At 46.5% G+C, this 27,955-nt stretch overlaps 1 protein-coding gene and 1 long non-coding RNA gene across 3 annotated transcripts in view; one reads left to right on the top strand and one right to left on the bottom strand.

Annotated features, from left to right (window-relative positions):
• Gm26849 overlaps nucleotides 1-9,912 on the bottom strand; it is a 45,979-nt gene extending 36,067 nt beyond the window's left edge. The window contains exon 1 of the long non-coding RNA XR_001779215.2: nucleotides 9,813-9,912. This is a non-coding gene — a long non-coding RNA (predicted gene, 26849). The remainder of the gene's footprint in view (nucleotides 1-9,812) is intronic.
• Myo1e (myosin IE) overlaps nucleotides 1-27,955 on the top strand; it is a 192,718-nt gene that overhangs the window by 25,795 nt on the left and 138,968 nt on the right. Inside the window, exon 1 of one of the 2 annotated variants that reach the window (XM_011242814.1) lies at nucleotides 27,283-27,336. The exons of the other annotated variant lie outside the window; for it this stretch is intronic. Within the exon in view, the coding sequence (XP_011241116.1) occupies nucleotides 27,298-27,336 (39 nt within the window). The 5' untranslated portion in view covers nucleotides 27,283-27,297. Of the gene's footprint in view, nucleotides 1-27,282; nucleotides 27,337-27,955 lie in introns of those variants that run through there. 2 annotated transcript variants of the gene reach the window in all.

Genomic DNA, 27,955 nt, shown 5'->3' on the forward strand with positions numbered 1-27,955 from the left:
TTTTTTTTGGTGTGGTTTTTTGAGACAGGGTTTCTCTGTGTAGCCCTGGCTGTCCTGGAACTCACTTTGTAGACCAGGCTGGCCTAGAACTCAGAAATCCACCTGTCTCTGCCTCCCGAGTGCAGGGATTAAAGGTGTGTGCCACCACTGGCCGGCACAAAGCCAGTTTCTTGGTAATTCCTATATATGTTGTTTTCAGACCTCTGGTGGACCTGACTTAGCTAGAGGAAAGAATTGTTCTCTAAAAAGCGTGCAGGATCAGCTGCAGGCTTGACTCCTGTTTGTGTCTTGGGCAGCTCTGTCTGTTTCCATACCTGTGAGATGGAAGTATTCGTGTTCATTTTCAGACTCAGGGTTTAGAGGGTCTACTGTTGAATTATTGTAGAGTTCTCATATGGCCACACAACTAAAGCCAAGCCCTACTTATAGAAAGCCATAATTTAAAAATAAAAGACATCATGGTATTCTGAGTCCTAATAGTCCCATGATAGGCACAAACGGACATTAAACACATGGGTTTTGGTGGTGTTTGTTTTTGTTTATAGAGATAGGGTCTTAAGACTGGTTTTGAATTTTTGGTTCTCCCTCAGCCTCTTGAGTGCTGGGTTTATAGGTGTAAATGCCCCTTTCTGCTCCAAGGTTTTCTGTTTGTTTGTTTGTTTGTTTGAATGGCAGGGGGCAGGGGTGTGTGCCACAGTGCACGGTGGAGGTCAGAGGGCAACTCGTGGGAGTCATCCTTTTCCTTCCACTGTGTGGATGGATCTCAAGGGTTAAACTCAGGTCATCTTCAGGCTCCGTGCTAAAGTCCCTTTACTTATGAGCCACCTTAGTGAGCCATTGTTTTGTTTAATCCAGAAAGAAAAATCTCTAAGCCTTTATATTCACTGGGTATATAGTAGGGAGAAGATGGCCTATAGGACCTGCTGAGGACTCTCTTATTCTTTCACACTGTATACAATGTATCTCGATTGTATCCAGACCAAGAATCCTGGTCACAGATGAATTCCCCTTCCACTTTCTTGTCTTTTCTTTTGTATCATCTGAGAGAACCTTCCACCTGAGTGTAGCCAGCACGGTGTGTATCCTTCTTCCACACAGGTTGAGTCCTTTCCTATTGTCCTTGGGGATTGGCTTCTGTGCAGAAGAGCCCACCTCATCTTTCATACAAAAGCTAATTGGTAAATAAAGGCTCAGCTGTCTGATAGCAACCAGTTTCAGGGGCATAAGGTCCAATGAGCTTTAAAAGTGAGTCCATCCTAGTGTCTATGTAACTAGAAAAAGCAGGTGTCGGACTTCAAAGAGATGCGAGGATAGCCCAGCCAGGTCTCTTGTGTTTTTTTTTTTTCCAGCCAAGAGCATCATGTGGCAAATGCAGGAGATGAAGGTGCAAAGCCGCCCTTGATGTAGGACCAAGTCCGGTTTTTATTGTTCTTCATATTCGACATAGATTTATTGATGTAAAAACCATGCTGTCCTGATGTGGTCACCATCTGCTTTCAAAATCCCTCAAATCTCAAATTCTGACAGTGTCTGGCAGGTCCCTGTGTGTGCTTGCCAGCGAAGTGCCTCAGTGTGGCTTCAAGTGATTTTAACAAATTCTTTGATGATAGTCCACCTTTTACTGGGAAAAACTCCCGCACATCTACTAACCTGTACCAAAGCTTATTCTATTTAGTTTTACCATCTAATTTATACTTTGTTTATTCATCAAGAAACAAAGTTGTGGGCTATTCAAGAGATGAGAGAGAAAATTTTTTCCCAGTAGTCTTACCTTCCACCAGAGTGTCCTTGTTTTTCTCATGTATAGTTTGACAATGTGTGATTAGTTTTAACTGTCAACTTGCTAGGTTACAACCTATAATCTCCTAGGAAGAGGGCCCGAGTGAGGAGTTGCCTGAATTAGGTTGGCCTGTTGTCGTGTCTGGAGGTATTGGTTTGATTATTAGTTGATGTGGGAAGACCCAGCCCATTGTGGGTGGAACCATCCCCTAGACAGAGGGGCGGGAACTATGTAAGGCCGGAGAAAGCTAGAAGCAAGAAGCAGGCAGGATGGGTGCTTTTGTTTCTCTCTGATCAGCACTGTGGATGTGATGCGACCACTGCTTGAGTTCCTGCCTTGACTGGGACATAGCCAAGTAAGCCCTTTCCTCTCCTAAATTGCTTTGATCAGGGTGTTTTATCCCAGCTACAGAAATTAAGCTAGCAACGCCTATTCTGGTATGAATATCTCTTTAATATGGTCCTTTTTACTTTCCCTTCAGTGTTGGAGATCAAACTCAGCATAGAGTTTGAATAGTTTGCATAGGCAAGCACCCTGCCACTGAGCTACACACCCAGCCCTGACAGTCTTTGTACTAACTTTTTAATCAAAGACTATGAAAGACTCCACTATTCCTACTAATGTATTTGTTGAAACTTTCTAAGTCCTACTCTCTGCTAGGGTTTGTAGCTATATTTTGTAACTAGTTTTCTCCTGTCTGCATGGTAATTTCCTCCCAAGCTTCTGGAAGCGTGGCCTGTAGATGAAGCATACACAGATGGGTGGAGCGAAGTGTTGAGGGTTTTATGCTGATCTAGAAAGCAAATACTTCTAATAGGTAGCAAGATTTGGTGAGTTTCCAGCTGTCGAGATGGCTCAGTGGATAGAAAGCTCTTGCTATGCCAGCCTGTCAGTCTGCTTGAGTTCAACCCCCAGAGCCCAAGGAAAAGTAAGAGAGCCATCTGCGAAAAGTTGTCCTCTGACCTCCACCCACATGATACACAAGTCCACATCCTCACACACACACACACACACATACACACACACACACACACACACACACACACACACACACACATATACAAGTATACACACATATACAATACCATGCACAGACACATACACATGCACAGGCACTTGAGAACATACACACATACACATGTGCATTGGTACGTTTAAAAGGATTGGAGGTGCCTTCTCTCGGGTGTTCTCTATATCTTTTCTTTGAGACAAGGTCTCATGTAGACAAGGCTAGCCTCCGGCTCTCCCTGTACTTGAGAACGACCTTGAGTTTTTTGCGTTTTGTTTTTGTTTTTTAATTCTTTTGCCTCTTCAGTGCTGGAATTACAGATATGAGCCGCCACACCCTCTTCATATGGTTCTGGGGATCAAACCCAGGACTTCGAGCCCGCTAGACAAGCATTCTACCAACGAAGCCATGTCCCCAGCCCTCTCTACAGGTTTAGAACCACACTGCTGTCTGTGTGACTGGAAGGACTGCCGAAGCATTTGTCAAGTAGCACCAGCAATAGTTTGATTACTGCCATCAGATCCCACCAATGCCGTCCGTTACCAGGGCAGTGGGTATGAGCCATTCAGTAGCGTTTTCCTGTTTAGGTCCCAGGAGGCATCTGAATTGTTGAGGCTTTGAAGGGCAAGATTCTGCTGATGTTGAGTGGAGGCATATTCCTCTAATCTGAGATTATGTTAGTCAAGCAAGCTGAACCAGTAGGAAGCAGGCTCTGCACTCCTGCTCCTGTGGTCTGTAGGGAGGCAGAAGCTCCGCCTCCCAGCAGTCTTTCCCTAGGACTTGGCATACTGACGCAGTCCCTTAGTTTGCTAAGTTAGTAAATTAATTAATATTCAAATTAAGAAAAACTCCCAAGTATAAAATAAGACTCCAAGCTGGGGAGATGGCTCAGTGGATAAGAGGACCTGTCCTGTAAGCATAAGGACCTGAGTTCAAATCCCTAACATAGAAAGTCAGGCCCAGGTACTTGTACCCACATACAGAGACAGCCGGATCCTGAGAGTTCACTGGTCAGCTAGCCTGGCTTACACAGTGAGACTTCTCTCAAATGAACACAGCAGAAGAGCAATAGAGAAAGACACTCACCATCCTAGTCTGGCTTCTGCATGTGTGCACATCCACATGTTCACATGCATGTAGCATGCACAGAAATCCCAGCTACAATAGACAGTCCTCAGCTTCAGTTACTTTGTATATAGGATAGATTTTATTTGGCTGGTTGGCTACATTTTGATATGTAAGACTATTGATAAAAAACATAGACTCCTGGCAGATATCAAACTTATGTCCTGACTTATGATATGGCCCCATGCTTCTGCTGCACCTCGGATGTTACCAGCTATCACCAAACACCTGGACTTCTATTACTGTCAAGCAAACTCATGCATGCATGGCTACTGGCTACAATGAACTACATGATTGGCTTCCAGAAGCGTTTTGCCTATTCACATGTCTGTCGAGGGCAGAAAAGGGGAAGGAATTATGTAAATAATAATTTGAGAGTTAGGTGTGTGTGTGTGTGTGTGTGTGTGTGTGTGTGTGTGTGTGTGTGGGAGAGAGAGAGAGAGAGAGAGAGAGAGAGAGAGAGAGAGAGAGAGAGAAGAAGATACTTTCAGAGGCCAGAAAGAATATTGGATCTCTAGAAGCTGGTGTCCTAGGTGGCTGGATGCTAGAAGCTGAATTCAGGTCCTCTGCAAGAACAGGATATACTTAACCACTGAACCATCTCTCTAGCCACCCCACTCCCACCCCCAGAGCAATATTTTTTAAACACATCCTCTACCACAGAGTTTCCTGATGAGGGTAATTGGTCATTCAGTCAGGAAGTTGCTGGCCTGTCATACACTTCCCTCTTACTGGGGTCTGTGTCTAGAAAGGCTCACTGCTTCCAAAGTGTTTACTTAGCTATAGAAACTTAAGAGGAATCTACTGAAAGTGCTCTTTGCAGTGTAAACACAGGAATGGGCATAGGGGCGGGGAGAAGAACTAGAAGCTGAAGGAACGGCAGGAGGAAAGAACTGGAAGAAAGTGGGAAATCAATTTGCTCAGAGGAAAGATAACCCCGTCCATCAACGGGAAAAGGGCTGACTGTGTGTGTGGTCAGGCCGAGGTGGCTAGGAGGCATTCTCCCAGTGGTGTAGAAGATTGGCAAGTTTATGCAGAACGTAGTAGAAATGAAGCAAGATTATTAAAGGAGCAGCTGGAAAAACAGCATGTGGAGTCAGGGTGTGAGATTGCAGAGATTTTTAAAAAGTGGCCCTTCTTAGGTTGCTCCCCAGAGGGCTCCTTGTAAGGCCATCGCAGACAGTAGACCCTCCAAGGCCTCAGAGAAAGGAAGGCCAAACTCAAAACTCACCTCCTGCTATGTTTACATCCTCACCTCTGAGGCGTATGGGAAGATGAGCAACTGTTTAGCTTCTTTATATAATAGAGACACCCATTTAAGACCCAACATGTAAGTCTGAGATATAGCTGTCAATAGTGCTTGCCTAGTAAACATGAAGTCTTGAGTTCTAGTCCCTCGAACTCATGAAAAAAGGCAGCTATGGTGGAGCATGCTTGTAACCCCAGCACTGGGGAGGCCTAGGAAGGTCGATCCCTGAAGTTCGCTGTCCAGCAAGTCTAGCCAAAAGGATGATCTCCAAGCCAATGAGACACCATGCCTCAGAAAACAAGGTCGGTTGAAACTTGGGCTTGTCCTCTGACCTCTGCATGCACAAGCACACCATTGCACCTGCATACAAAGTAAATAATCACATAGAGGACTGCAGGCGCAGCTTGGTGATAGAGCGCTTGCTGGCATGTGCAAGACCTTAGGGTTTCTTCACCCAGGACTTCAGAAAAAGACAAAACACTGTGGGGCTGGTTGTGGCAACAAAATTAGCGCCAACTAACAGAAAGCGAGCAGAATGAATTCTGGAGTCCTCGCCTGTTCTATGGTAGCACAAAGGTCTGCTCTAAGTAATGGGGACAATTGGTGTGTGTGGATTTGGCATTAGACTGTACGATGACCATTCTGTGGATTTATAGGAGGATGCTCCAAGTTGTCTTGAGGCTGACACTGCTCTTTGGGTTAATCCATGTGCATTGGTGTGCATGTGCCCTCCTGTGCCCTCTCATAGTGAAGTCTTGGACTCCTGTGCTTTATTCCATTCTTCTCTAATTGCAAGTTGTGACTTGGGGTTCACTTTTTAACTCTGAGATGGTCATTGTGTTTGTAAGTGCTATAGAAAGCCTAGATTTCATTTCCATTAAATTGGCTACATTATTGGATGCATTAATCTGGTCATACACTTTATCTCACATAGGGGGTGACAGCAACTAGAAGACTTTGAATTCCCCCTTGCCTACGTCTTTGCAATCTGAGTTAACTTCTCTGAGAACATAGTTCCTCATGGGCCAATCAGAAATGCTGTCTGTCTGTCCACTTGATCTGCTTCCACTTTCAGGCTTTTTTTTTTTTTTAAGTTTTATTTATGAGTATACTGTAGCTGTTTTCAGACACACCAGAAGAAAACATCTGATCCCATTACAGATGTTTTTGAGCCACCACGTGGTTGCTAGGAATTGAACTCTAGAAGAGCAGTCAGTGCTCTTAACCGCTGAGCCATGTCTCCAGCACCTGTTTTGTTTTTAGTCTCAAGTGGCCAGTCTGGCCTGAATCTATATCACCAACAGTGACCTTTAATTTTTATGACAATAATAATACTTATTATTATTATTTGTATTGTTATTACTATTATTATTAGCCTCTAATCTCCAAGGTGCTGGGACTATAGGCATGCACCATGCCACTCAGTTTATATGATGCTGGAGGATCAAACCCAGAGCTTTGTGTGTGCTAGGTAAGCGCTCTGCCATAGGGTTTGAAGGTTCCAAAAGATAAATGGGTGGAAACAAATGCTCTGCAAAATTGCAGGGTAGCTTTTACTTTGGCTTAATTTCTACTTGTGTGTCAGTTCTTATCTAGTGCCTACATTCCAGGCTAACAAAGGAGAGCTTTGGGCTGCATTCTCCTTGAATTAGCCTTACCTTATCCTTATTTTAAAATGAGCCTTTCTGTTTCCTTTCATGTCTTTTGAACCTCATCTCTACCCTGCAATAATACAAGAGCTGCAGTTAAAGGAAGCTGAGAAATTACAGGACTGCAGAGTGAAAACTCCCAGAGGTACAGAGAGAAGCAATCTGAGACCAATCCCGAATCTTACACCACAGGCTTGTGGGCCCAGCTTTAGACTTGGGGTGCTACTGGCACCTTGTACAGATGCGCCAGGAACTAACCTAATTAAGTTTAGATTGTGGAAGGTCCTGAGTTCAATTCCCAGCAACCACATGGTGGCTCACAACCATCTGTAATGGGATCCGATGCCCTCTTCTGGTGTGTCTGAAGACAGCTACAGTGGACTCCTATAAATAAAATCTTTTTTTTTTTTTCTCTAAAGACACATTTTGGAGCTGGACATGGTGGCACACTAGGTAGGTAACTGAGATGCTGTGGCACAGGTTCAGGGCCAATACTCATAACATAGGGTGTCTCAAAAGCTAAGAGGAAGAGGCTAGACAAATGGCTCAGCAGTCGAGAGCTCATACTGCTTTGATAGAGGACCTGAGTTCTGAACTCAGCACCCACCATGCTGGGTGGCGCACAACCACCTGTAACTACAGCTTCTGGCCTCTGAGGGTACTCACACACGTGCATACACACACAACTAAAATAAATCCGTTCATTCATCTTAGAGGTTTGAGAAGAAAGGTGCTTGTGACTAAAGGGGCAGTTTCCATGTGGCTACCTCTAACCCCAGTGCTGAGGAGCCCAAGGTGGGCCGATTGCAAGTTTGAGGCCAGACATATCCCTTATCCCTTGCACCATGTGCCTGTGGGTTGCTTTAGGCAGAGGGCTGGCAGCAACCCTCAGGACTATCTGAGAGTGTTTACTTTTATGTGCAATTATCCTACATGAACCTCTGCCTCTGTTTGCACATGTGCTGTCCGTTTAACTTGACGGCACTGACCTAAGATCGAGTTTATGCTAAGCCTAGACTCTGTATTAGAGCAGCGGCAAGGGAGGGCGGGGAGCCATTTACCTTAAATGATCCTTGACTTGAACATCAGGTACCCCAGAAAGCCTGCCTGCTTTGACTTTTAAGATCTTTAGTTACAGCACTTTGATTCTTACCCTTAAGAAAATTCTCCTCCGAGCATTTCGAGCCACGTGGAATATCTATTACTGCTTAGGAATTCGCTGTGGTTTTCATTGATCGTGGCCCCAGACTTTGGAATATGTATTAATTTATCTGGGCAAAGAGTGCAGAGCTCTACATGAAGAATGCTGTGAACGCTCTGCTGAAGCAGACGGCTGAAGCTGGGAATGATTAATTCTCAAGAAAAAAAAAGTCCTCGAACCGTCGGCATTAATAAATATTGACTTATAAGAAGGTATTTTTGTTTGCACTTTACTTCCTAAAGTATGGAGGTAATTGGACTGACTTCTTGTTTCAAAGTGGGAGTGACTCCCCCCACCGCCCCCACTGTGGACAGTATTTGTTTAGAGTCATTGGTAAATTATTAATCCACGTTTGGATGTTTCATGTTTGAAATACCAGTCCGCCCTCTCCATTGGGAACTGTGTTTACGCTGTAGGCAGCAGGGGCTTCTGGGAAGTGGGAATAGCTGTGGCTTGCTCTTAAAGACCTTAAGAGGGAATATAAAACAAGCAGTGGCTGTGCAGGAAGTGGCCTGCTCAGTGTTCGACAGCTGGCAGTCACCATGGCCCAGTCATATGATGCCCTCCACTTGGATGGAACACTGACGTGCTGTGGGAAAGTTTGGGTGGGCTTTTTTTCCCCCTCTCTGCTTTGACTCACAGAGGCCCTTGAGTGCCCTTTACCAAGTTCCTGTGGCTTCTTTGAACAGATGTCAAAATCTCTTTGGGTTTGGAGTGACCCCAAATGCTTATAACTCTGAGTCTCGGGTCCATTTTTCTTCCAACTATGCACAGGTCAGATTGCTACGTGGGTGTCTGAACCATTTAGTTATAAGATCCTAGGGCCCTCCAGCCTCGGCTGCATTCCACGTTCTAGCTGAGGTACTCAGTCATCGACCTCGTGGATCCTGTCCTGGATGGACAGGAAGGAGAGACCTCGCCCTGATGCTGGTTAAGGAAGGTGGACGAGCCGAGTCAGACCTAGTATGGGGTCTCATGGCCTGGAATGCAAGCTTCAAGGGGAGGCTGTCTTCCTAACTTCAGAGCTGTGCTTCCCATAGAGCAAAGAACTCAGATAGAGCCAGACTGAGCATAGAGGAAATGTTGGCTTCTTGCTAACTATTTCCATATATTTACTGCATGTGTAACCTTTTGACTCAAGTTCTATTTTGAATGTCTATCTGGATGGCAGGGCTCTGGTTTTCTTGGTGGGTTGAACTGAAGCTAAGCTGTGGGATGGTGACAGCCTCTCGGAGCTTGAAAGATAAACCAACCCTGCCTTAGCTTTGTTCTTTTGAATATATACTTATATATAAAACTCTGGTCCCTTCTCTTGCCCCAGGCCCTAGATTTTCACATGCCTTAAGCCTTACAGATCTGGCCAGTCTGTGCACAGACCTAAAGCAGAAGGCCGGCCACTTCCTGTCTTGGGGAATGACAGTGTGCCCTTTGCTCTCACCTGCTACCACTGATTGGGCAAAGGCCAAGTTCTGCAAGGCCTTTTGACTGCCAGCTAACATTCAGGGCCGCAGGTTTGCTCACCCTCTGAGTCACCAGACTCTCTGCCATGCTGTGGGGCCATGGGCTTGGGAATTCTGTCACCTCTAGCACAGGCCAATCCCAGCCACCTAGGGTGTCGCCTCAGAGGGATGGGAGCCTTGACCCTCTATTGACATGGTGTCTCAGCCTTGTCATAGATGTGTGCAGAAATAAGAGCTGACCTTGATGTTACTGCTCCCCTCCCCCTCCCTCCACACACACACACACACACACACACACACACACACACACACACGCATGCACACTAAATATCAGCTTACCTCACCATTTCCACGTATAAAGAGACAAGCAGCTCAGCATTGCTCTGTTCCTAGTGTGGCAATTCCTTCTAGAATAATGTAGAATGTTCCTTCTTGTCTCCCTTCTTGGCCTCTGGAATTCTCTACAGAGCAGTTCAATGTTTAAAGTAAATAAATGCAAATATTTATATAATGCTTATTCTGTGTCAGCACAGAAGGGGGATATTTAAGACTAGGTTTCTTTTTTTAGAATTTTGTAAAATGTCTTTTTAAAAACAAGTGTATGGTCTGGAGGTGTAGCTCAGTGGGAGAGAATGTTCTGTCCTGGGTTCTGTCCCTGGCCCCTCGTCCTGAAGTCAATAGTAAGCTAAGCGGGTGCCAGTTCTCCCTGTGGCCCTGAGTGACACTGGTCGTAGAAGCAGGAGCGTGGGAGGCACAGTCATGGGACACTGTGGGCGGATGACCAGACTCAGGTGTGGTTTGCACTCAGTGAGATGGCAGATGCCTTCCTGCAAAGGGAGCCAATTTCACTTTAATTTTCTCTTCCTCCTGAGACTCCGGTCAGTAACCCATGCCCAGTGTCCAGTTCCTAGGAAGGAATGCCTGTTTCAGGGCTGTCTTCCCATTTGCTCTGAGACGGCAGTTCTTCATAAACTCTTTACAGGGAGGTGGGCGGGATCCTGGCCATTGAGGGAGGCTCTTCTGAGTGTCGGTTCCTCTCCTGTTCTTTTACTGACAGACGGGAGGATTCTTCAGAGAGAAATTCATCGCCTTCATTCAGTTAAAGCCTCACTATAAAATGCCAGTGGCTGCCTTAACTGGCCCTCCGTAGACCACAAACAGTATTGGTTCCCTTGAAATGTAACTCCATGTGTGGGAGTCACATAGGCTCAGGACATTTCTTAATAATCAAAAGGTGGGGCTGGAGAGATGCCTCAAGATGCAAGGACGTTGTTGCTCTTCCAGAGAACTCAAGTCCAGTTCCCAGCACCCAGGCTGGGTGGCTCACAACATTTAACTCCAGCTCTGGCCTCCTCCACCACACACACACACACACACACACACACACACACACACACACACACACACACACACATAATTTAAACAAACAAACAAAAAATCACAAATCAACAGTTACTTCTTGCAACACTGAAAAAGAGCTTGGGATTTAAAAGAATATTTTATTTCGTTTATTGTTCTCTGATGATGTGCATGCGATGGGGTGTGGTGGAGGTGGGGATGTGCCTTGGCAAATGAGGTCAGAGGCCAAGGCGGTGCAAATGGGTTTCCCCTTTCATCTTTATGTAGGCTTAAGGGGTTGAACCCCCGTTATCAGGCTGAGCCGTCTCACCAGCCCAGATCTCATGATTCTTGAATTGAAATGTAGGTAGGTTTAGGCTAACCTCACGACTTACTCTGTTGTGCATTTTTCCAGAGGAAGTGAAAATTATTTGCGTATTAAGGGAAATACATAGTTCTCTGGGGTTTTTTTTTTCTCTTTTCTTTCCTTCCTTTCTTCTTCCTTTTTCATTTGAGCACCTGATGATAAACATGTACCCAAATAGATCAGGAAGTAAACTTAAGTTTGATCAGGGTTTAAACTCTAAAGAAGGGGGCCTGGAGAGATGGCTCAGCGGTAAAGAACACCCGAGTCCTTTCTCAGCACTCACAGGACGGCTTTCAACTGCCTGTAACTTCAGTTCTAGGAGATCTGGGGCTTTCTTCTGGCCTCTGTGGGGACCAAGCACACAAGTGGTACACAGACATACCTGCAGGTAAAACACTTAGACACATAAAATAAAAATATAAAGGAATCTAAGAGCGGAGGCTGGGGTTGTAGCAGGGTTGGCAGAGTACTTTCATCACAGTCACCAGACCCGACTCCCACTGAATGTAAAAGCCTGATACAAGAGTCTCAAGACTGACCACCACCGGTAGCAACCCAAGCTGGGCCTCTCAGTCCCTCGCTACCTAGTATAGCTGAAGTGAAGTATATATCAGTGCCTGTCTGATCTACTTTGTGGGGAGGGAGAGACGGGGTGTCATAGATCGGCACTCAATTGTGACACTGTTCCCCACTCGCAACCCATATACCTGCTTTGGGAGAGGATCCTCAATACTGCATAAACACGGTTTGGTGGGGTGGGGCACATGTATAATCCAGGCACTGGGGAAGCGGAGGCAGGAGGATAAGAAACTGAAGAGCAGCCTGGGCCCCACAGTAAGTTGGAAGTCAGTGTGGGACACACGAGCTGGAATGAACTATGGGCAACAATCATGCGCCCTACTTAACTGGTGAGAAAATGCCAGGCAGATGTAAAGTCCAAGGCCTCGCCTGAGCTCTAGCTAGGGTAGCTTGTTGCAATGTCGACATGTCGCTATGAGCCAGATGCGGAGCCGGTTTCTGACAGCCTGCCCTAGTTTAAGGAAGAAAGGGTGGTTTATGTTTAATTCTAAAAAGATAAAGAGGAAATGTTCACTTCTAAAAAGTGACAGCATGTTTTCACAAAGGAAAAAACCACTTAACAAGGTAATTGGGCATGTACATCCCTCCTGCACCTCCCCTCTCCCCCAATTCTAAGAACCAAATCTAGGACCTCCTACATACTAAACATACTCAGCCACTGAGCTGCACCTCAGCTGCCTTTAGAACTTAGTTTTTGTAGAGTAATAATCTTACTATTAGATGCTTTGTTTTGTTTTGTTTTGTTTTGTTTTGTTTTGTTTTGTTTTGAGGCAAGGTTTCTCTGTGATCCCTGGCTGTCCTGAAACTCACTCTGTAGACTAAGCTAACCTTGAACTCACAGAGATCTACCTGCCTCAGCCTCCCAAGTGCTGGAATTAAAGGCCTGTACCATCACCACCTTGCTACCATTGAGCTATATTTCCCCCCACCCGCCATGTCTTGTTATGAGGTATGTTAGTCAGGGGCTGGAAAAGACGTCAAGAGCACTGACGAATCTTCCAGAGGACCCGGGTTTGATTCCCAGCACCCACATGGTACCCACAACCATTTCTACCTTTAGTTCCAAGGAACCAATCTAGTGCTCTCTTCTGGACCCTGTGGGTACCAGTCACAGATGTGGTGCACAGACATTCACCAGACAAAACACCCATGCACATAAAACAATAATAAAATAAAAGTTTTTAAACGTGCATGTTACTTATACCCTCTTACTCTGAGCTGCACTGTGTAAGCCATTTCAGCCTGCCCTTTGTGGAGGGAACATGCATGGAGCAGCTCACAGATCACCTCACAGCTTCTGACAAAGACATTCCCAGAATTCAAGGCCGCCAGCCATCCCACAAACATCCCTGCTTCTATTATTTGGAGAGCTTTCTCCTTTAACTAAATTTAAAAAAAAAGAGTTTATTTAAGTCATTAAACCTGTTGAAAGGAAGGTAGTTCCTCTCTCTCCCCCACCCCCACCCCCTTTTTATTTCCTTGGGACTTGTATGACTGAGTCTCCTGGGTTTTCTAATAGTGCAAATGTCATTCGCTGCCTCCTATCCGTAGAGGTGTGTGCGCTTGTCTCCCACTTCCTGCCACCATCTTCGGCCATCCCACCTGCTTACTGGCTGAGCCTTCTCTTCCTATGTATGAGTTGTAGCTAAAGTCGGCCCTGTCTGACCGACTCAGTTCGCACCACACACTGCTCAGATGAGGCTCTGCTAGCCCTCTGCCTCTGGCCTGCTTTCCTCCAGCTGCAGGCAGCCACTGGGGTTTCTGGGCCTGCAGAAGTCCCCTTAGGTCACAGAAGGGAATTTGCAGTCCTGGGCTCAGGCCCCGCCCCTCCAGCTGCACCCCTCACCTAAGCTGCTTATCCATGCCTCCATGACTACCAGGTCCTCTCCCACCCACGTTGGCAGCCCAGTCTGCACCGCACCCTTAGATGGGTGCTCACACCATTTTTCATTTTGTGCCTACTAATTTTTATGTTAAAGTTTTTTTGTGGTTTTGTTTTTGTTAGTTTTACAAATTTTATGTATATGGGTATTTTGTCTGCAGGTATGTAAGTGTACTGTATATGTACCTGGTGACTGGGGGTAAGAGAGGGAGTTGGGTCTCCTGGAACTGCAGTTGCAGATGGCTGTGAGCCACCATGTGACTGTGGGAACCGAACCCCACTCCTCTGCAGGAGCATCAAGTGCTCTTAACCACAGGGCCAACGATCCAATCCCCAAACTGTATCTTTTTATGATGATGATGATGATGTTAAGAAATCCCCTTTTTTGTCAAAACTAAAACTCCGTTGATTTGTTTTTGTTTTAGAAATTTTTAATTCTTTTCTCTTAAAAACAATTCCTATTCTAATTCTATTTCCCCTGATTTTTAAAAAACACATTTATTTACGGATAACCTTGAGAGCAATGGGCTAATAGATGTTCTGTTTACTACATATAAAGGTTGACTTAGACAACCAGAAATAAGGTTTTAAAATTATGTCAGGTGTGTGTGTGTGTGTGTGTGTGTGTGTGAGAGAGAGAGAGAGAGAGAGAGAGAGAGAGAGAGAGAGAGCACACGCACATATGTACATATGTGTCACCATGCATAAGGATCAGAGGACAACTTTTGGGAGTCAGTTCTTTCCTTCCACTAAGTGATACCTGGGGAATCAAACCTAGGTGGTCAGTCATAGTGGCCAGTGCCCTCTGTCAGAGGAGGACATCAGATCCATTTGAGCTGTATCTCAGCAGCCCAGAAATAGTTTCTCCTGATGTGACATTAAAAAGACATAAAATGTGAAAGCACAGATTTAAAGGCATCATTAAGAAAGAAAAGAATCAGGCTGGTCCAGTGGTTAAGAGCACTGACTGCTCTTCCAGAGGACCCAGGTTCAAGTCCCAGCAGCCACATGGCAGCTTGCAATTGTCTATAATAGTTCCAGTTTCAGGAGATATGATACCCCTACACATGGAGGCAGAAAAACAATGTAAATAAAATTTTAAAAAGAAAGAAAGAGAGAGAGAGAGAGAGGGAGGGAGGGAGGGAGGGAGGGAGGGAGGAAGGGAGAGAGGGAGGGAGGGAGAGAGGGAGGGAGGGAGGGAGAGAGGGAGAGATCAAAGACAGAACAACCAGTGCTTCTTGAAAACAACAAAACCTAGGTCATGATATAGTTGGATTTTGCTTCCCCATAGGCAGACTGACGTTTTCAAAACAGCCAGGTAAGCTTGTGCCCTTCTCCCTCACCCCTGCCCTCTCAACTTCCACCTCACTGCTGCTGGGCAAGACATTTGAACTTCAGAAACAGCTATGCACTCAGGTTTGGGCTTGGGTCTAGTGAGATGGCTCTGAGGTTAAGAACATTGGCTGCGCTTTTGGAGGACCTGGCTTGCTTCCCAGCACCCAGTGGTGGCTTGCAACAGTTTACCACTGCAGCTCCTGGGGATCAGATGTCCTCTTCTGTCTTAGCCCTGCACCAGGAAGACGCATGGCATGTATGTATGCAGGCTCTCTTACACATACTTTGTAAAAAATATTTTGAGCCGGGCGTGGTGGTGCACGCCTTTAATCCCAGCACTTAGGAGGCAGAGGTAGGCAGATTTCTGAGTTTGAGGCCAGCCTGGTCTACAGAGTGAGTTCCAGGACAGCCAGGGCTACTCAGAGAAACCCTGTCTCGAAAAACCAGATATATATATATATTTCTTTTTAAAAATTGTGTTTGGATGTTTTTACCTGCATGTCTGTCTGTATGCATATGAATGTAATGCCGTCAGAGGCCAGTGAAGGGCGCTGGGTCTGGATTTGCTGACTGTCGTGAGCCACTGTGGGGGTACTGAGAATTGAACTCAAGTACTCATAACACCAGAACCATCTCTCCACCCTCTAAGTATTTTTAAAAGGAGTTTGTACTTTTGTATCCACGAATGATGTGGTATTTTGTTGTATTTCAAGTAAAGTGTTTGTTTGTTTGTTTGAGGCAAGGTCTGGAGTGTCGACGACTAGTCTTGAACTTGATACATATCCAGGGTTTCCTCATCCAGGGTTTCACAAGAGTGCCAAGGACAGTGCCTGCCTCCCAAGGTCATAAGGTCAGCCATGAAGACTGAATCATCCCCCCACACAGACCTAGCTAGGAAAAGTGGTGATTGTAGGCCACACCCTTTCTACATCTCATCAGCATCTCTTCCTGTCTGAGTCTCCCTAGGCTCCTGATGAGTCAGCTTGCTTTCCCAAGTCTGAGCCCCAGATTCCTCTCCTATACAGGGTTTCGGCAGACAGGAACTGTACCTGCAGCCAGCCTCCGACATTATGGTGGGTCAGTACTAAGCCCTAGCTAGCACTGCCCCTCTGGTAGCAGCCTGGAGTCCCCTGGCTGAGTATGTCCTGTGCAGACCCTACGTGATCATCCTGTGCATCCCACTCGTGGGTCTGCTGTTTTCCTTTCTTAGATACTTTTAAAATTAGATTTTTAAAATGTATACGGATGTTTTGCCTGAATGTGCGTCTATGCACTATGTGTGTGCCTGGTGCCCACAGTAGCCAGAAGATATTAGATGCCCTGGGACTGGATAGATGGTTGTGAGCCACCATGTGAGTGCAGGGAACCAAAGAGGAAGTTCTCTGGAAGAGCAGTCAGTGTTTTTAATCACTGAGCCATCCCTCCAACCTGAGCCTTTTGTTTTTATCACCATTGGAAACAGGGCCACCCACAATCTGGGTAATCATTCTACACACTGAGCCCAAGCCCCTTGCTCTCAGTACCTCCTCTAGCCCTCTTACAGATATCGTATCTAACCCCTATTAAATGGCAGTGTGTATGGAGACACAAGATGGAGTGTGTAATGTTTCTCTTAGAACAAACACAAACATCAGGTGAACTTTCTTCTCACCTGGGAGTGTGTTGTGGGGCGTGGGGGAGCAGTCCTATCCAGAATATAGCTCAACACTCTGAAATACTCCAGGATTCCTGAGGCTGCTCATTTGGCTCGGCCACTGACAAGTTCATGGGCATTAATTAGGCGGCATGTTTTAATGTTTTAAGTCTCCGGGCTTATTTCCCACTTCCAGTTCCAGCGTCTGGTGTGTTGCTTGCTCAGGATGACATCTTCCTTATGAAGCACAAAGTTTTCATAGAAATATGGAAAGAGGTCAGCCTGACGGACTCCGCATGAATCCTCTGAGAAGTATGCTGTGGACATCAGGGAGTTCTGCGTGCAGTCTGCACCACACTAAATGACTGTTATAACTGACAGTGTGGTCTGTATGGACAGGAAGCAATCAGAAGAGGGATGGGCAGATGGGAAGTAGTGTTTGCAGTCATGGGAGTGACCATTCCAGAACAATTGTTAGCCTTTCTTTCCTCTTCCTCATCTTTTTGTAATACTTTTGGAGAGGGGGGGGAGAGAGAGAGAGAGAGAGAGGGAGAGAGAGAGAGAGAGAGAGGCCCCACCCATTTTTTTTTCTTTTTGGCAGACTTGGAATGAGTTCATTAGCATCCTGGCCTCCAGTCTGGAGAGCAGAGCCTATTCTCTTTGTAGTGGGTACTGTCAGGAAGCTTACGAAAGCACTTGGAAAAAATGGCACCCATTCTGCTGTCAAGGACTTTTACGAGGGTCAAGTATCCTTGGCACAACGTCGGCCCAGAGTGTCTTGTGACTTGGCCTCAGCAGAGAATGCCACAGCTGCCCTGTGACGGGTTTTATTAGCCACAAACCTGAATGCACTAAATGCTTACCATGGTGAAAAACTGCCGTTCTGTGGTCCCATGTCCTCCCTCCACCCCTCCTTTAGACTCTGTTCTTTTAATCTTGCTCTCTCTCTCTCTCTCTCTCTCTCTCTCTCTCTCTCTCTCTCTCTCTCTCTCTCTCTCTCTCTCTCTCTCTCTCTCTCTCTCTCTCTCTCCTGTTGTCATTCGTTGTCTCAGAATCACCACAAACCAATTGCACTAGCACGCACGTCTTGAGCCTCAGATGCCTCAGTGTAAAATCTATTTCAAATGGCCCCCATATGTGTATGAGTAACTCCTGGGTTGTAGTTTGTCATGAGAAAGTTTGAGTTCCACAAAATTCAGCAGCAGAAAAACAAAACAAAACAAAACAAAACAAAACAAAACGAGATTGGCCTTGAAATCAGAGTGGAAGGAGAGAAACCACCTGAAAAGATGTCCTCTGACCTTCTCACGTGTGCTGTGTGTATGTATATGTATATGTGTGTGTGTATGTATGTATGTATTATATGTATTAAAAACACTGAGGGTTTAGGGGAAGGGTGTTTTCCTGGCATGTGAAAAGGTCCCATTTCCCCAGAGATACTATGTGAAAGTGTCTCAGAAGTCACCCCATAGTGCAACATTCTATGTAAAAGTGTCTCTCTCAGGAGTGACCCCATAATACAACCTTCTTCCTATGTGAAAATACAACACTCTATGTAAAAGTGTCTCAGGAGTGACCCCATAGTGCAACAGTCTATGTAAAAGTGTCTCAGGAGTGACCCTGAGTTCAATATTCTTTCCTTTCCAAGGCTTCCGTTTTCTCACTGCCCTCTCTACCACTGCTTAAAATAGTTAAGACACATCCTTACCTTTTTGAGGTTTTTATTCTGTGCTTTTATACACGCTCTCATGTTGCTCAGACTGCCCTGGAATACTATGTAGCCAAGGATGACCTTAAACTCCCAATCTTTCCTCCACTCACCAAGTATTGTGACTTCAGGTGTTTGCTAATATACCCATCTTATGCAACCCTGGGAAGGGAAGCCAGGGTTCTGGGTATGGTAGGTGAGCACTAGACCTACTGACCCACATCCTCAGCCCATCACAGTTGCTTTCCTAAGTCAGTAGAAGAGGAAACTGGAGCACAGAGAAAGACTGGCCGTGTGGGCTGTCTGAGTATGCACAGAAAGTAGGTGAGAGAGACCATGCCAGATCCTCTGCAGCCCGGCGCCGGCTACTTCTACACTACTGATTCCAGCAGTGTGTCTGTCTCTCCACTCCAGGGAGGCTGAGGCGGAAAGGTCACAGAGACCTCGGTCAGATTTAGCCAGGTTTGCAGAGCCGGTTGGATGGCTGAAGGCCTCCCTGTCTGACGCTTGCCCCAGTCCGTCTGGGTGTGACCCAACCATTTTGGTGTCTGTCAGGTTCCATATCCACGGGAGTAATTAAGCCATTTTAGTAATTTCATGTGGTGCAGAAAGTCCCAAGCCACAAATACCATCCCCAGTTCCTACTTTTAAACTTCCAAGGAGCTTCCTGCTCCCTCCTCCCTGCAGTTCATCTAAAGTTCTTCTGTTTTCTCTTTCTGAATGCATGGGCTGGATGGAAAGCCCTGGTTTACTTAACGAGGGACTCTGGGGCCAACTCACATGAGAGGACAGCCAGCCTTTGTTTGACAAGAGTGGGAACAGTGAAGTAAGGGCCCACACACTCAAAAGAAAAGCGCAAAAACCACCCGACACGGACCTTCTCCCTACTGTGTGGAAATACATGCTCCATCTCCACAGTGGTCCCTGACAAGTGACAGGGTGACAAGGGAAGTTTCTGTGCCTGTATTCCTATTCCAGCTTCGGTTCCCAGCACCTGTATGATGACTCACAACCATTTGTAACTCCAGTTTCAAGGGATCTGATGCCCTCTTCTGACTTTTTTTTATTAGATATTTTCTTCATTTACATTTCAAATGCTATCCTGAAGGTCCCCTACCCACCCACTCCTACTTCTTGGCCCTGGCGTTCCCCTGTACTGGGACATATAAAGTTTGCAAGACCAAGGAGCCTTTCTTCCCAATGATGGCCGATTAGGCCATCTTCTGCTACATATGCAGCTAGAGACATGAGCTCTGAGGGTACTCGTTAGTTCATATTGTTGTTCCACCTATCAGGTTGCAGACCCCCCTCTTCTGACTTCTGTGGGCACCAGGCCTATGTGTAGTGCACAGACATGTAAAATGTTCACATAAAATAAATATCTAATGTATCAAACATGTATAATATATGTATGTATATATATTACTACGTTTTTACAATAGAGTGTGTGTACACATTTCACTCTGCATCAGAGCTACATGGATGAATTGACCAGGTTGCTTCGCCTAAACCCTATCTTTCTTTAAGGTGTGGGACCCATGACTCTCCATCTCTAGCAAGGTTGCAGAAGCCTCATGTGAACTATGATGATCAAGATTGGTGCTTAACTACCAAGGGTCTATAATTCAGGGGTAGAGAATCTGTCTAGCATGGCAGACATCCTGGGTTCAATCCCCACCACTCCAGAAACAAAAGAACTAAAGAAGAACTAGGCTGCCAGGGCTGTTTCCCAGCAGTGATGGGGGAACCCTTCTGCTGTTGGAAAGTCCCCTCTCCTCCATCTGGCTGAGTAAGTCATCTGCATCTTCCGGGCTCACACCAGGTCCCCATCTCTCACAGAACCTTTCCTGAGCTGTCAGCAGAGCTCTTCTCCCTCCTCTGAACTCTTTCCATTTTTCAACTAGACCTTAGAATTGAATCTGTTGTCTTGTGTTATGTGTAGAGTGATATATGCCAGTACTTTCCCCAACTATGAGGCACTGACTTGATAATGAAAACAAACCTGTCTTATCAGGCCCCAACAAGACACAATGAGCTGGAAGCTGAAAATATTCAGGAACAAGAACGCATCTGTACCGAACATGTGTAGACATTTTCCTCATCTCCGTTCCCTAGATGATACAGACAGCAGCTAAATACATTTATGCTGTGATGAGCAGTGATAGTGACCTGGAGGTGATTTCCGGTATTTAACAGGGTGTGCACAGGTTATATACAAACAGTACATCTTTTATATTAAGGATGTTGGTATCCTCCAGGTCCTGTAATGATCCCCCTGAAGGAACAGTGTGGCTTATTGCATGTGTTGTCTCTCTGAACCAAGCACAAGATGAAGGGTGTTGTAGATAAATCAGTAATGGAGTGGGTGAAGATTCAGGGTGAGTAGTTTGTGCTCCTGTCTCATCAACAGCCATTCTCAGCCGCTATGGGGAGCCTGGAGCCCTCACACACCAAGTTTCTGCTTCTGCTGTGATAAACTCTGACATTTTCTGAAGTCATGGATGGAGCCCACTCATGACTTTGGTAGTGGACACTCAGGTCCACTCTCGGGCGTTTCTGTGCACACTGTTTGCTGTGCATGACAATTGGTCTCTGGATCGCAAGGTCCGTGTGCAAGGAGCTAAGCGTGGGGAGTTTAGGGAGAAGGTTGGCTGGGCCTGTGAAGGCCTTGCGTGGTATACAAGGGGTTTGGACTCTGGGTGGGAAGGTGTTTAACAAATGACAACTGGGCTTGTTTTGTTGAAATAGTCTGGAGACCCTGGCTTTGAATAGAATGGAAGCCATACAAACTTCAAAAGGAAGTTCAGAAATTTTGATTGGAAGTCTGTTTCTCTGTTTCTCTTTCTCTCTTTCTCTCTTTCTCTCCCTCCCTCCCCCATCCCCCTCTTTCTTCCTCCCCCTAACCCTTCCTTCTCTCTCCCCTTCCCCCTCTGTGCACTATTATGAATCAGTGCCAGTGTCCATATGCCAGGGTACACATGAAGACGTCAGAGGATGTGACGGCTAATTATTTTAAATCACTTCAACCATTTTTGAATGTTTGCTTTTTTTATTTTATGTGTGTGGGTATTTCGCCTACATGGGTGTCTGTGCACCATGTGGGAGCAGTGTCCTTGGAGGCTAGGCCATTGGTTTCCTTGGAACTGGAGTTACAGATGGTTGTTAGCTTCCATGTAGATGCTGGGAATCAAACCCAGGACCGCATTAGACTGGACACGAGAATGCGTGGCATTTTCTTGATTGTTGATTGATGCGGGAGAGCCTAGCTCACTGAGGACGGTGCCAACCATAGGCAAGTGGGCCAGGGCTACCTAACAGAGGTGACTGACTGAGTCTGAGATCAGGCCTGGAAGCTGCAGTCTGCCCTGGTCTCTGCTTCACTCCTGGCCTCTAGGTCCCTGCCTTGGCTTCCTCTTTCCTCCCTGAGTTGCCTTGGTCATGGTAATCTCTCACAGGAACAGGAAAAGTACATAGGACAGAAGACAAGCTCCATGTCAGCATTCACCTTCACCTGCTTTGAAGTAGGTCTCCAGATTGCTAACTCTAAGGACTGGGTGAAGGCCCCTGGAGAATGGAAGCAGACCTCAAAGCTGAAGGTGCCAGGGAAACAGAGTCACGAGACAGAGGCAGAGAGGCCAAGGCCCTGTCTTTCCCACACTGGCTGATCCCCCCAGATGCCGTTGTCCATCACTAGGGCCTCCAGTGTTTCCTCTAAAAGAAAACAACTCTACTGTGCCTCACCCTCCCAGGACCTCAGGCACTCACACAGCTGCTGGAGGTCTGGGCCAAAATCCCCTACTCCATTGTTGCTGGAGGTGCCTGAGCCTGGCCACTGCCCAGGCCGTCCTGGGAGCTTCCTTGGACGTGGTTTCAGTTTGCTGTTAGAAAGCAGTAGCCTACATTTTTGGCTGATGGTCTTCAGCTTGCCTCCTCCTCCTCTGTCTCTGGATTAATTGCTTTTCTCATTGCTGTGAGAAAATACAGGGCAAAAGCAACCTTAGGAAGAAAGAATCCTTGGCTGATGGTGGGAGGGAACAGTCCATGGTGGAGAGTTTGAGGCAACCAGTCATGTTTCATCCAATAGAGGGAGGTGGACGCTCTGCTAGGCTCACTTTCTCCCCAGCCCGTGACATGGGACTACCTATATCTAGGGTGAGTCTTCTCATCGAATCTAGAACAGTCCTCCCAGCCACAACCACTGCTCCATGTACATCTATAAAGAGTGATTCCATATCTAGTCCAGTTGGCAGTCAAGATTAACCAGCACCTCCATGTTTTCTCCTTCTTCCTGCAGGGAATTCCTTGCCCCCCATCTCTCTCTACTGGCTTCCACCCCACTCTCCATAGAGAGGCTTAGCCCCAGGCTGCAAGGGTAAAGTCCAGGCCGCAGGAGAGCAAAGGTCCCTCCCTCTGTAGAGTTGTCTATGTTGTTTTGGATGAGTGACACCACGAAGAACAGATGACCCTTCTGTCTGTTGTATATGGCAAGGAAATGCTTTGTAAAGTGCAAATGGTGTTGCAAATGGAAGGCACATGCTGAAGCAAAGGCCAAAAAAAAAAAACATTAAAAAAAAAAAAAAGCTTTTTTATGCCGGGCGTGGTGGTGCACACCTTTAATCCCAGCACTTGGGAGGCAGAGACAGGTGAATTTCTGAGTTCGAGGCCAGCCTGGTCTACAGAGTGAGTTCCAGGACAGCCAGGGGAACACAGAGAAACCCTGTCTCAGAAAAAAAAAAAAAAAAAAAAAAAAAAAAAAGCTTTCTTACAAATTAAGCATTTTGCACCCTTCGAGGGAACAGCCCATCATGGCGGGGAAATCACACATCTAACTTTCGAGGTTCTGCCGACCTGTGCAACAACCCTATGCTTTCTTTCTTCCACCTACAGATGCAGCTATTTCATGGGAGGCCAAGAAGGAATGACTTGATGAAGCACTGAGGTTAAACATGATTGCATCATGGTGTTTCTGTCTTTCCTTGTGTGCCTATGTGTACAGGCAAGAGAATAACCTCAGAGGCCATTCCTTGGGCATTTTGTTTTGTATTTTTTAGACAGGATCTTTCACTAGGCAGGTTACAGTGGCTGGCTAGCAGGCTCCAGGGCACCTGTCTCAGCCTCCCCAGTGCGGAGATTATAATCTCAAGACTTCACGCCTAACTTTTATCTCACTTGAGCTCTGGGGAATTGAACTCAGGTCCTCAAGATTACAGGCAAGCGTGTTGTACACTGAGCCGTGTTTGTTGCCTATTTTAGTGTGATAGCGGGATCTTGCTAAGATGTTTAGATTGGTCTCAGGCCTGAGAGGGCTGCTCCTCACCCCACCCCACCCCACCCTGCCCTCAACTCCCCAGTGTTGGGATTGTACATTTTCACTATCATGCTTGGCTAAGTCTTTAAGTGCTCCTCAAAACAGACATTTCTTTAGTCTCACTTTGGGGCCCTGTCAGTGAGCTCTGGGCTCTTAGGAAAGCATCAAACAAGATGGCAAAAACTAAGCCAGGCCTGCAATCCCATCACCAAGTTGAGTGAAGTAGGAGGATTGGGAGTTCCAGGCCACCTTGGGCAACATAACAAAACTCAGTCTCTTCAAATAATACATTTACTGGAATTACCGACCCAATGCAAAACATGGTAGGCAAAGATTTGGGGAAGCCAGACTCTGCAGGAGGGCCTGGGGGTTCCACGTTTAACCAGGAAGCTTCATCCTGAGGAATTGGGAGTCTGTTGATGGTTATAGTGCGCTGTGTGTTTCTCTCTCTCCCACTTGACATTCCGGGTACCCTCAGTTGGTGTCTGGATCTCTGAATTCATGTGGATCCAGGCTGATTCCCGTTTCCTGCCCTGCCACCTTAGGGTGTGGCTCCTTTCTTTATGGACCCATGGCAGAGCTCAGGTCACCACCCTCTAATTTTCAGCAAGGGAGGAGAAAGGAGGTCTGTCCACGACCTTCCCTACGTGAGACGCCCTGCAACTCTGGACACACCTCCCCAGTTAAAACACTGGGACCACACCTAGGTGCTTGGGAGTCTGAGAAAGGTGGTGTTTTGTTTTGTTTTGTTTTGTTTTGTTTTGTTTTGAATTCCAGCCTTCAGGTGCTCCTAGCTGAGCTAGAGAGCAAATGACTCAAGGAAAGGAAGTACAAAACTCGGGTCAACCTCCTTGAGCCCACGAGCCATCAGAGCAGGGGGAGGGCAGTCTAAAGAGAGGAAGAGCTAGTCACAGCAAGAAGACTTGTGACTCAAGGCTTGTGTCACTGGGAGCCTGAGGGCAGTTTAGACCTGATTGTGTTTTGGGTTTCATGAAGCAGAGGTCTCAATTAAATTGTTACAGGATGATTCTCCTCAACTCTTGTCTTTAGAAGTAAAGGGGAGGACGTCCTGAACCAGTGACAGGGCCAGCCTACCGTGCTGCTCAAGCTGGCCTGGTTCTCACAGAACACAGGCCTCAGGCAAGGTCACTCTGAAGCCCCAGCCGAGGAAGACAGAGGAAGGCCATTTATCATTTTGTCTAAGCAAGGACGAAACCAAGTTTCCTGTAGATGCCACAGCGCACCAGGAAGGTTCTCATGTGTCAGATGGGCGGGGCCCCTGCTTCTTCCCACGGATTGGCTCTCTTTCCTCTTTGCCAGCTCTTGTAGTCATAGAAACGCTGTGTTCTCTGACATCGCAGACCTAGTGCAAATACTACTTTCGGAGACCCTCTGCCCAGACCTCCCAACCCAAACTCTACAGGAGGAGGGTTGGCTGTGCCTGGGGAGGTCTCCCCTGTGCAGTGCACAGCAGCCTAAAGCTCAGCCAGGCACCTGTGGGCTCCTGGAGTTCTTTGCTGGGAAGATGCTTTGTGCTAGAGGAGGTTTGATTCTATTCTCTAAGTTTGGATTCATTTGGAGACCTCCTCGTCAGCTTGGCTCAGTTTCTTTGCCTCTGAACATTTCAATTTCCTGACCTGTAAATTGATATAGTTGAATAATGATATGACTTGCATCATGATCTCAACAAAAATAGGAAGAATGAACAACAAAAGGAATGAAAGTCCCCTCCCGCCCCCCCCCCCAACCTGGGATGGAGCCCAGGACCTCACAATCCATTCTTTATAAAAAGTATTAATATTTTGTGTATGTGAGTATATATGTATGAGTGTGTAAGAATGTATGTATGAGAGAGAGGGTGTGTGTCTCTATGTGTGTGCGTGCGCACATGTGCTCACACATGCAGGCATGAGTACCACTGTGCATATGGAGGTCAGGCCAGCTTTCAGGATCCTGCAACTCTCCTTCCACCTTGGTGAGGCAGCCCTCTCTTGTTTCTTGATTGGATGCTTCTGGTCATTCTCCTGTGTCCTTCCCCACCTCCCATCTTACCATAGGAGCACTCGGATGACATATGTGTACCGCTGTGGCTGGCTTTCTTTGTGTCGGGTCTGGAGATAGAGCATGGGTCGATAGGATTGTGTAGCAAGTGCTTGCCCCCTGAGCCATCTTGCCAGCCCCCACACATATTTCTAAGCTTTGGGAGTGTTGGGAGCCTAGCAGTTGATCCTTGGCTGTATCTGCTCAGGAAGCTGCAGAGGGCAGTCTCAGCAGAACCTACCAGAAAATTGCTCTAAAACCCAGGGTCATATCCATCTGGATGGAGGCAAATGTCACTGCTGATTCATTTTGTACCATCTAAATAGAAGAGAGCTGTTTCCCCCAACATCCCTTATGAAGGTTCTGTTGCGCCTCAGTGTTCTGAAGGGAAACTCTAGAACCAAGGCATTGTGCAGCCCTGGTCATCCCCAGCAGCCTTCACCCTAGTGTTCCAGGGAGGAGGAAAGGGACAGCAGTAACTCCTCTAGCCGCCCACCTGGGACGGGGCAGAAGGGCAAGTTCAAGGTCACACCCAGGCTTTAGTTTAAGCCTCTTCTCTTTGCCAGGTCTTGGAGGAATTGGGAATTTAGCCAAAACAAAGCTGCTTCAAATACCCAAGGAAAGTGTCTGTTACTGACTTAATATCCCAGCACCCAAGAGAAGCCTTCTTAATTACCCATCACAGCCTCGGAGTCCAGGAAGGAAGGGTTGCACGCACGCTTTCACCTAGACCTTCCAGTGATAAGATCCATGCTAAGCCAACCAGGGAATAAGGTCTTCTCAAAGAAGGCTAGCTTTCAGTACTGCCAGGAATAGGATGATTACTACCTGCTCCGGGAAGGCTGGGGTGCCATTTCCCGGGCAGGCAGACCTGAGAAAGTTAACTGGTGGCCATAAATTGCTGCATTACAGTTAATCTATTTACAGGTGCTTAGATGTAGATAAAAATGTCAGTGTCTGAATCTCTCCCTACCTCACACACTCGAGAGGATAGATACTTCTAGGGTGAGCAAACATGAGCTCGTGTGCAGTTAGCTAAGGAAGAGTTTAAGATAAAGTCCTGAGGATTGACAGGCCGGCCCTGCTAAATTTTGATTTAAAAAAAATAGATAGCTCCTTCTCCAAAGAAGCTGTTTTTCTCCCTCTGAAGCTGACCTTACTATGTAGGTACCTTCTTAGAGATGACCCTCGAGCCTCTTAGGAATGTCTGCCAGAATTCTTCAAAACCCATTTTCCAGACTGAGATGGGAAATTTGGTAATTTCCGGGTTTTTATTTTTAGCAATTTATTCTTAGTTACTCATATATGTGTGTGAGTGTGCACTCACTCATGGGCCCTGACACATTATTGCAGGTGCCCTTGAAAGCCAGAAGATGCCAGATCCCCTGGAGCTGGCTCAGGAGCCATCCAACATGGATGCTAAGAACCAAACTCAAGTCCTTTGGGAAGAGCAGCAAGTGCTCCTAACCTCAGAGCCACCTGGGAATTTCTTTTAAAATTAAAACATTGGAAGATTGCTGTCTGGAAGGTGCGCTCAGGTGTTTCACATCAGCAGAGCAGCACATGGTCGCCCGCCTTCCTTCAACTCCCCTTTCTAGCATTTGGGCCACTTCCAGGTTTCAAAGTGTGACAACATGGGGACTTCAGAGCCACTTCCTCTTATGACTAAACCCGTGAGTGTGGGAGCTGGGGAAGTGGGGAAGTGGAAGGGTGGATGGCGCCCAGAGAAGTTGGTGGTGAGTGTGGATGGTTCTGAGTTTGCACTGGGATCCTTGTTGGATTAGGCATCTGTGGCCTTCAGTGAGCACCAGGCAGGCAGTGTCTAGGGAACAGGAAACCCCTCTCCACCCACAGCCTTTGTCCAGGGACTGGTTAAGCCGGACACACCGGTTGATTTGCCTAGAAGGCATTCAGGAGGACTAAAGAGGCCAGGATATTTAACACTGGACGCTTTTCCTGATGTTGCCTTCCTTAGCAAGTGGCTAATTGGTCTCTAGAAAAACTGCTGTTTTAGTGCTCAGTACGAAGATCTTACGTTACATTACAGCTTTCCAGGTTCCAGGCAGGATATTTAAAACCCCCTGTGGTCAGAGGAAGATGTTATATCTCACATCAAATGTCACCGTTGTTTGCAGCTGGGCATTGAAGTTTTGGAAGAAAACTGTTAGAGTAAGAAAAAAAAGTTTGTTAGAGAAAATTTAGTCAGCTTGATTTAAATGGAATGAATGAAGAAAAAAAGCCACAGGAATTAGGGAGAGCGCTCTCTAAACAGGGTCATCAAGTTAGGGTTTA

This window comes from Mus musculus, chromosome 9, assembly GCF_000001635.26.
Source record: "Mus musculus strain C57BL/6J chromosome 9, GRCm38.p6 C57BL/6J".
Taxonomy (NCBI): Eukaryota; Metazoa; Chordata; class Mammalia; order Rodentia; family Muridae; genus Mus; species Mus musculus.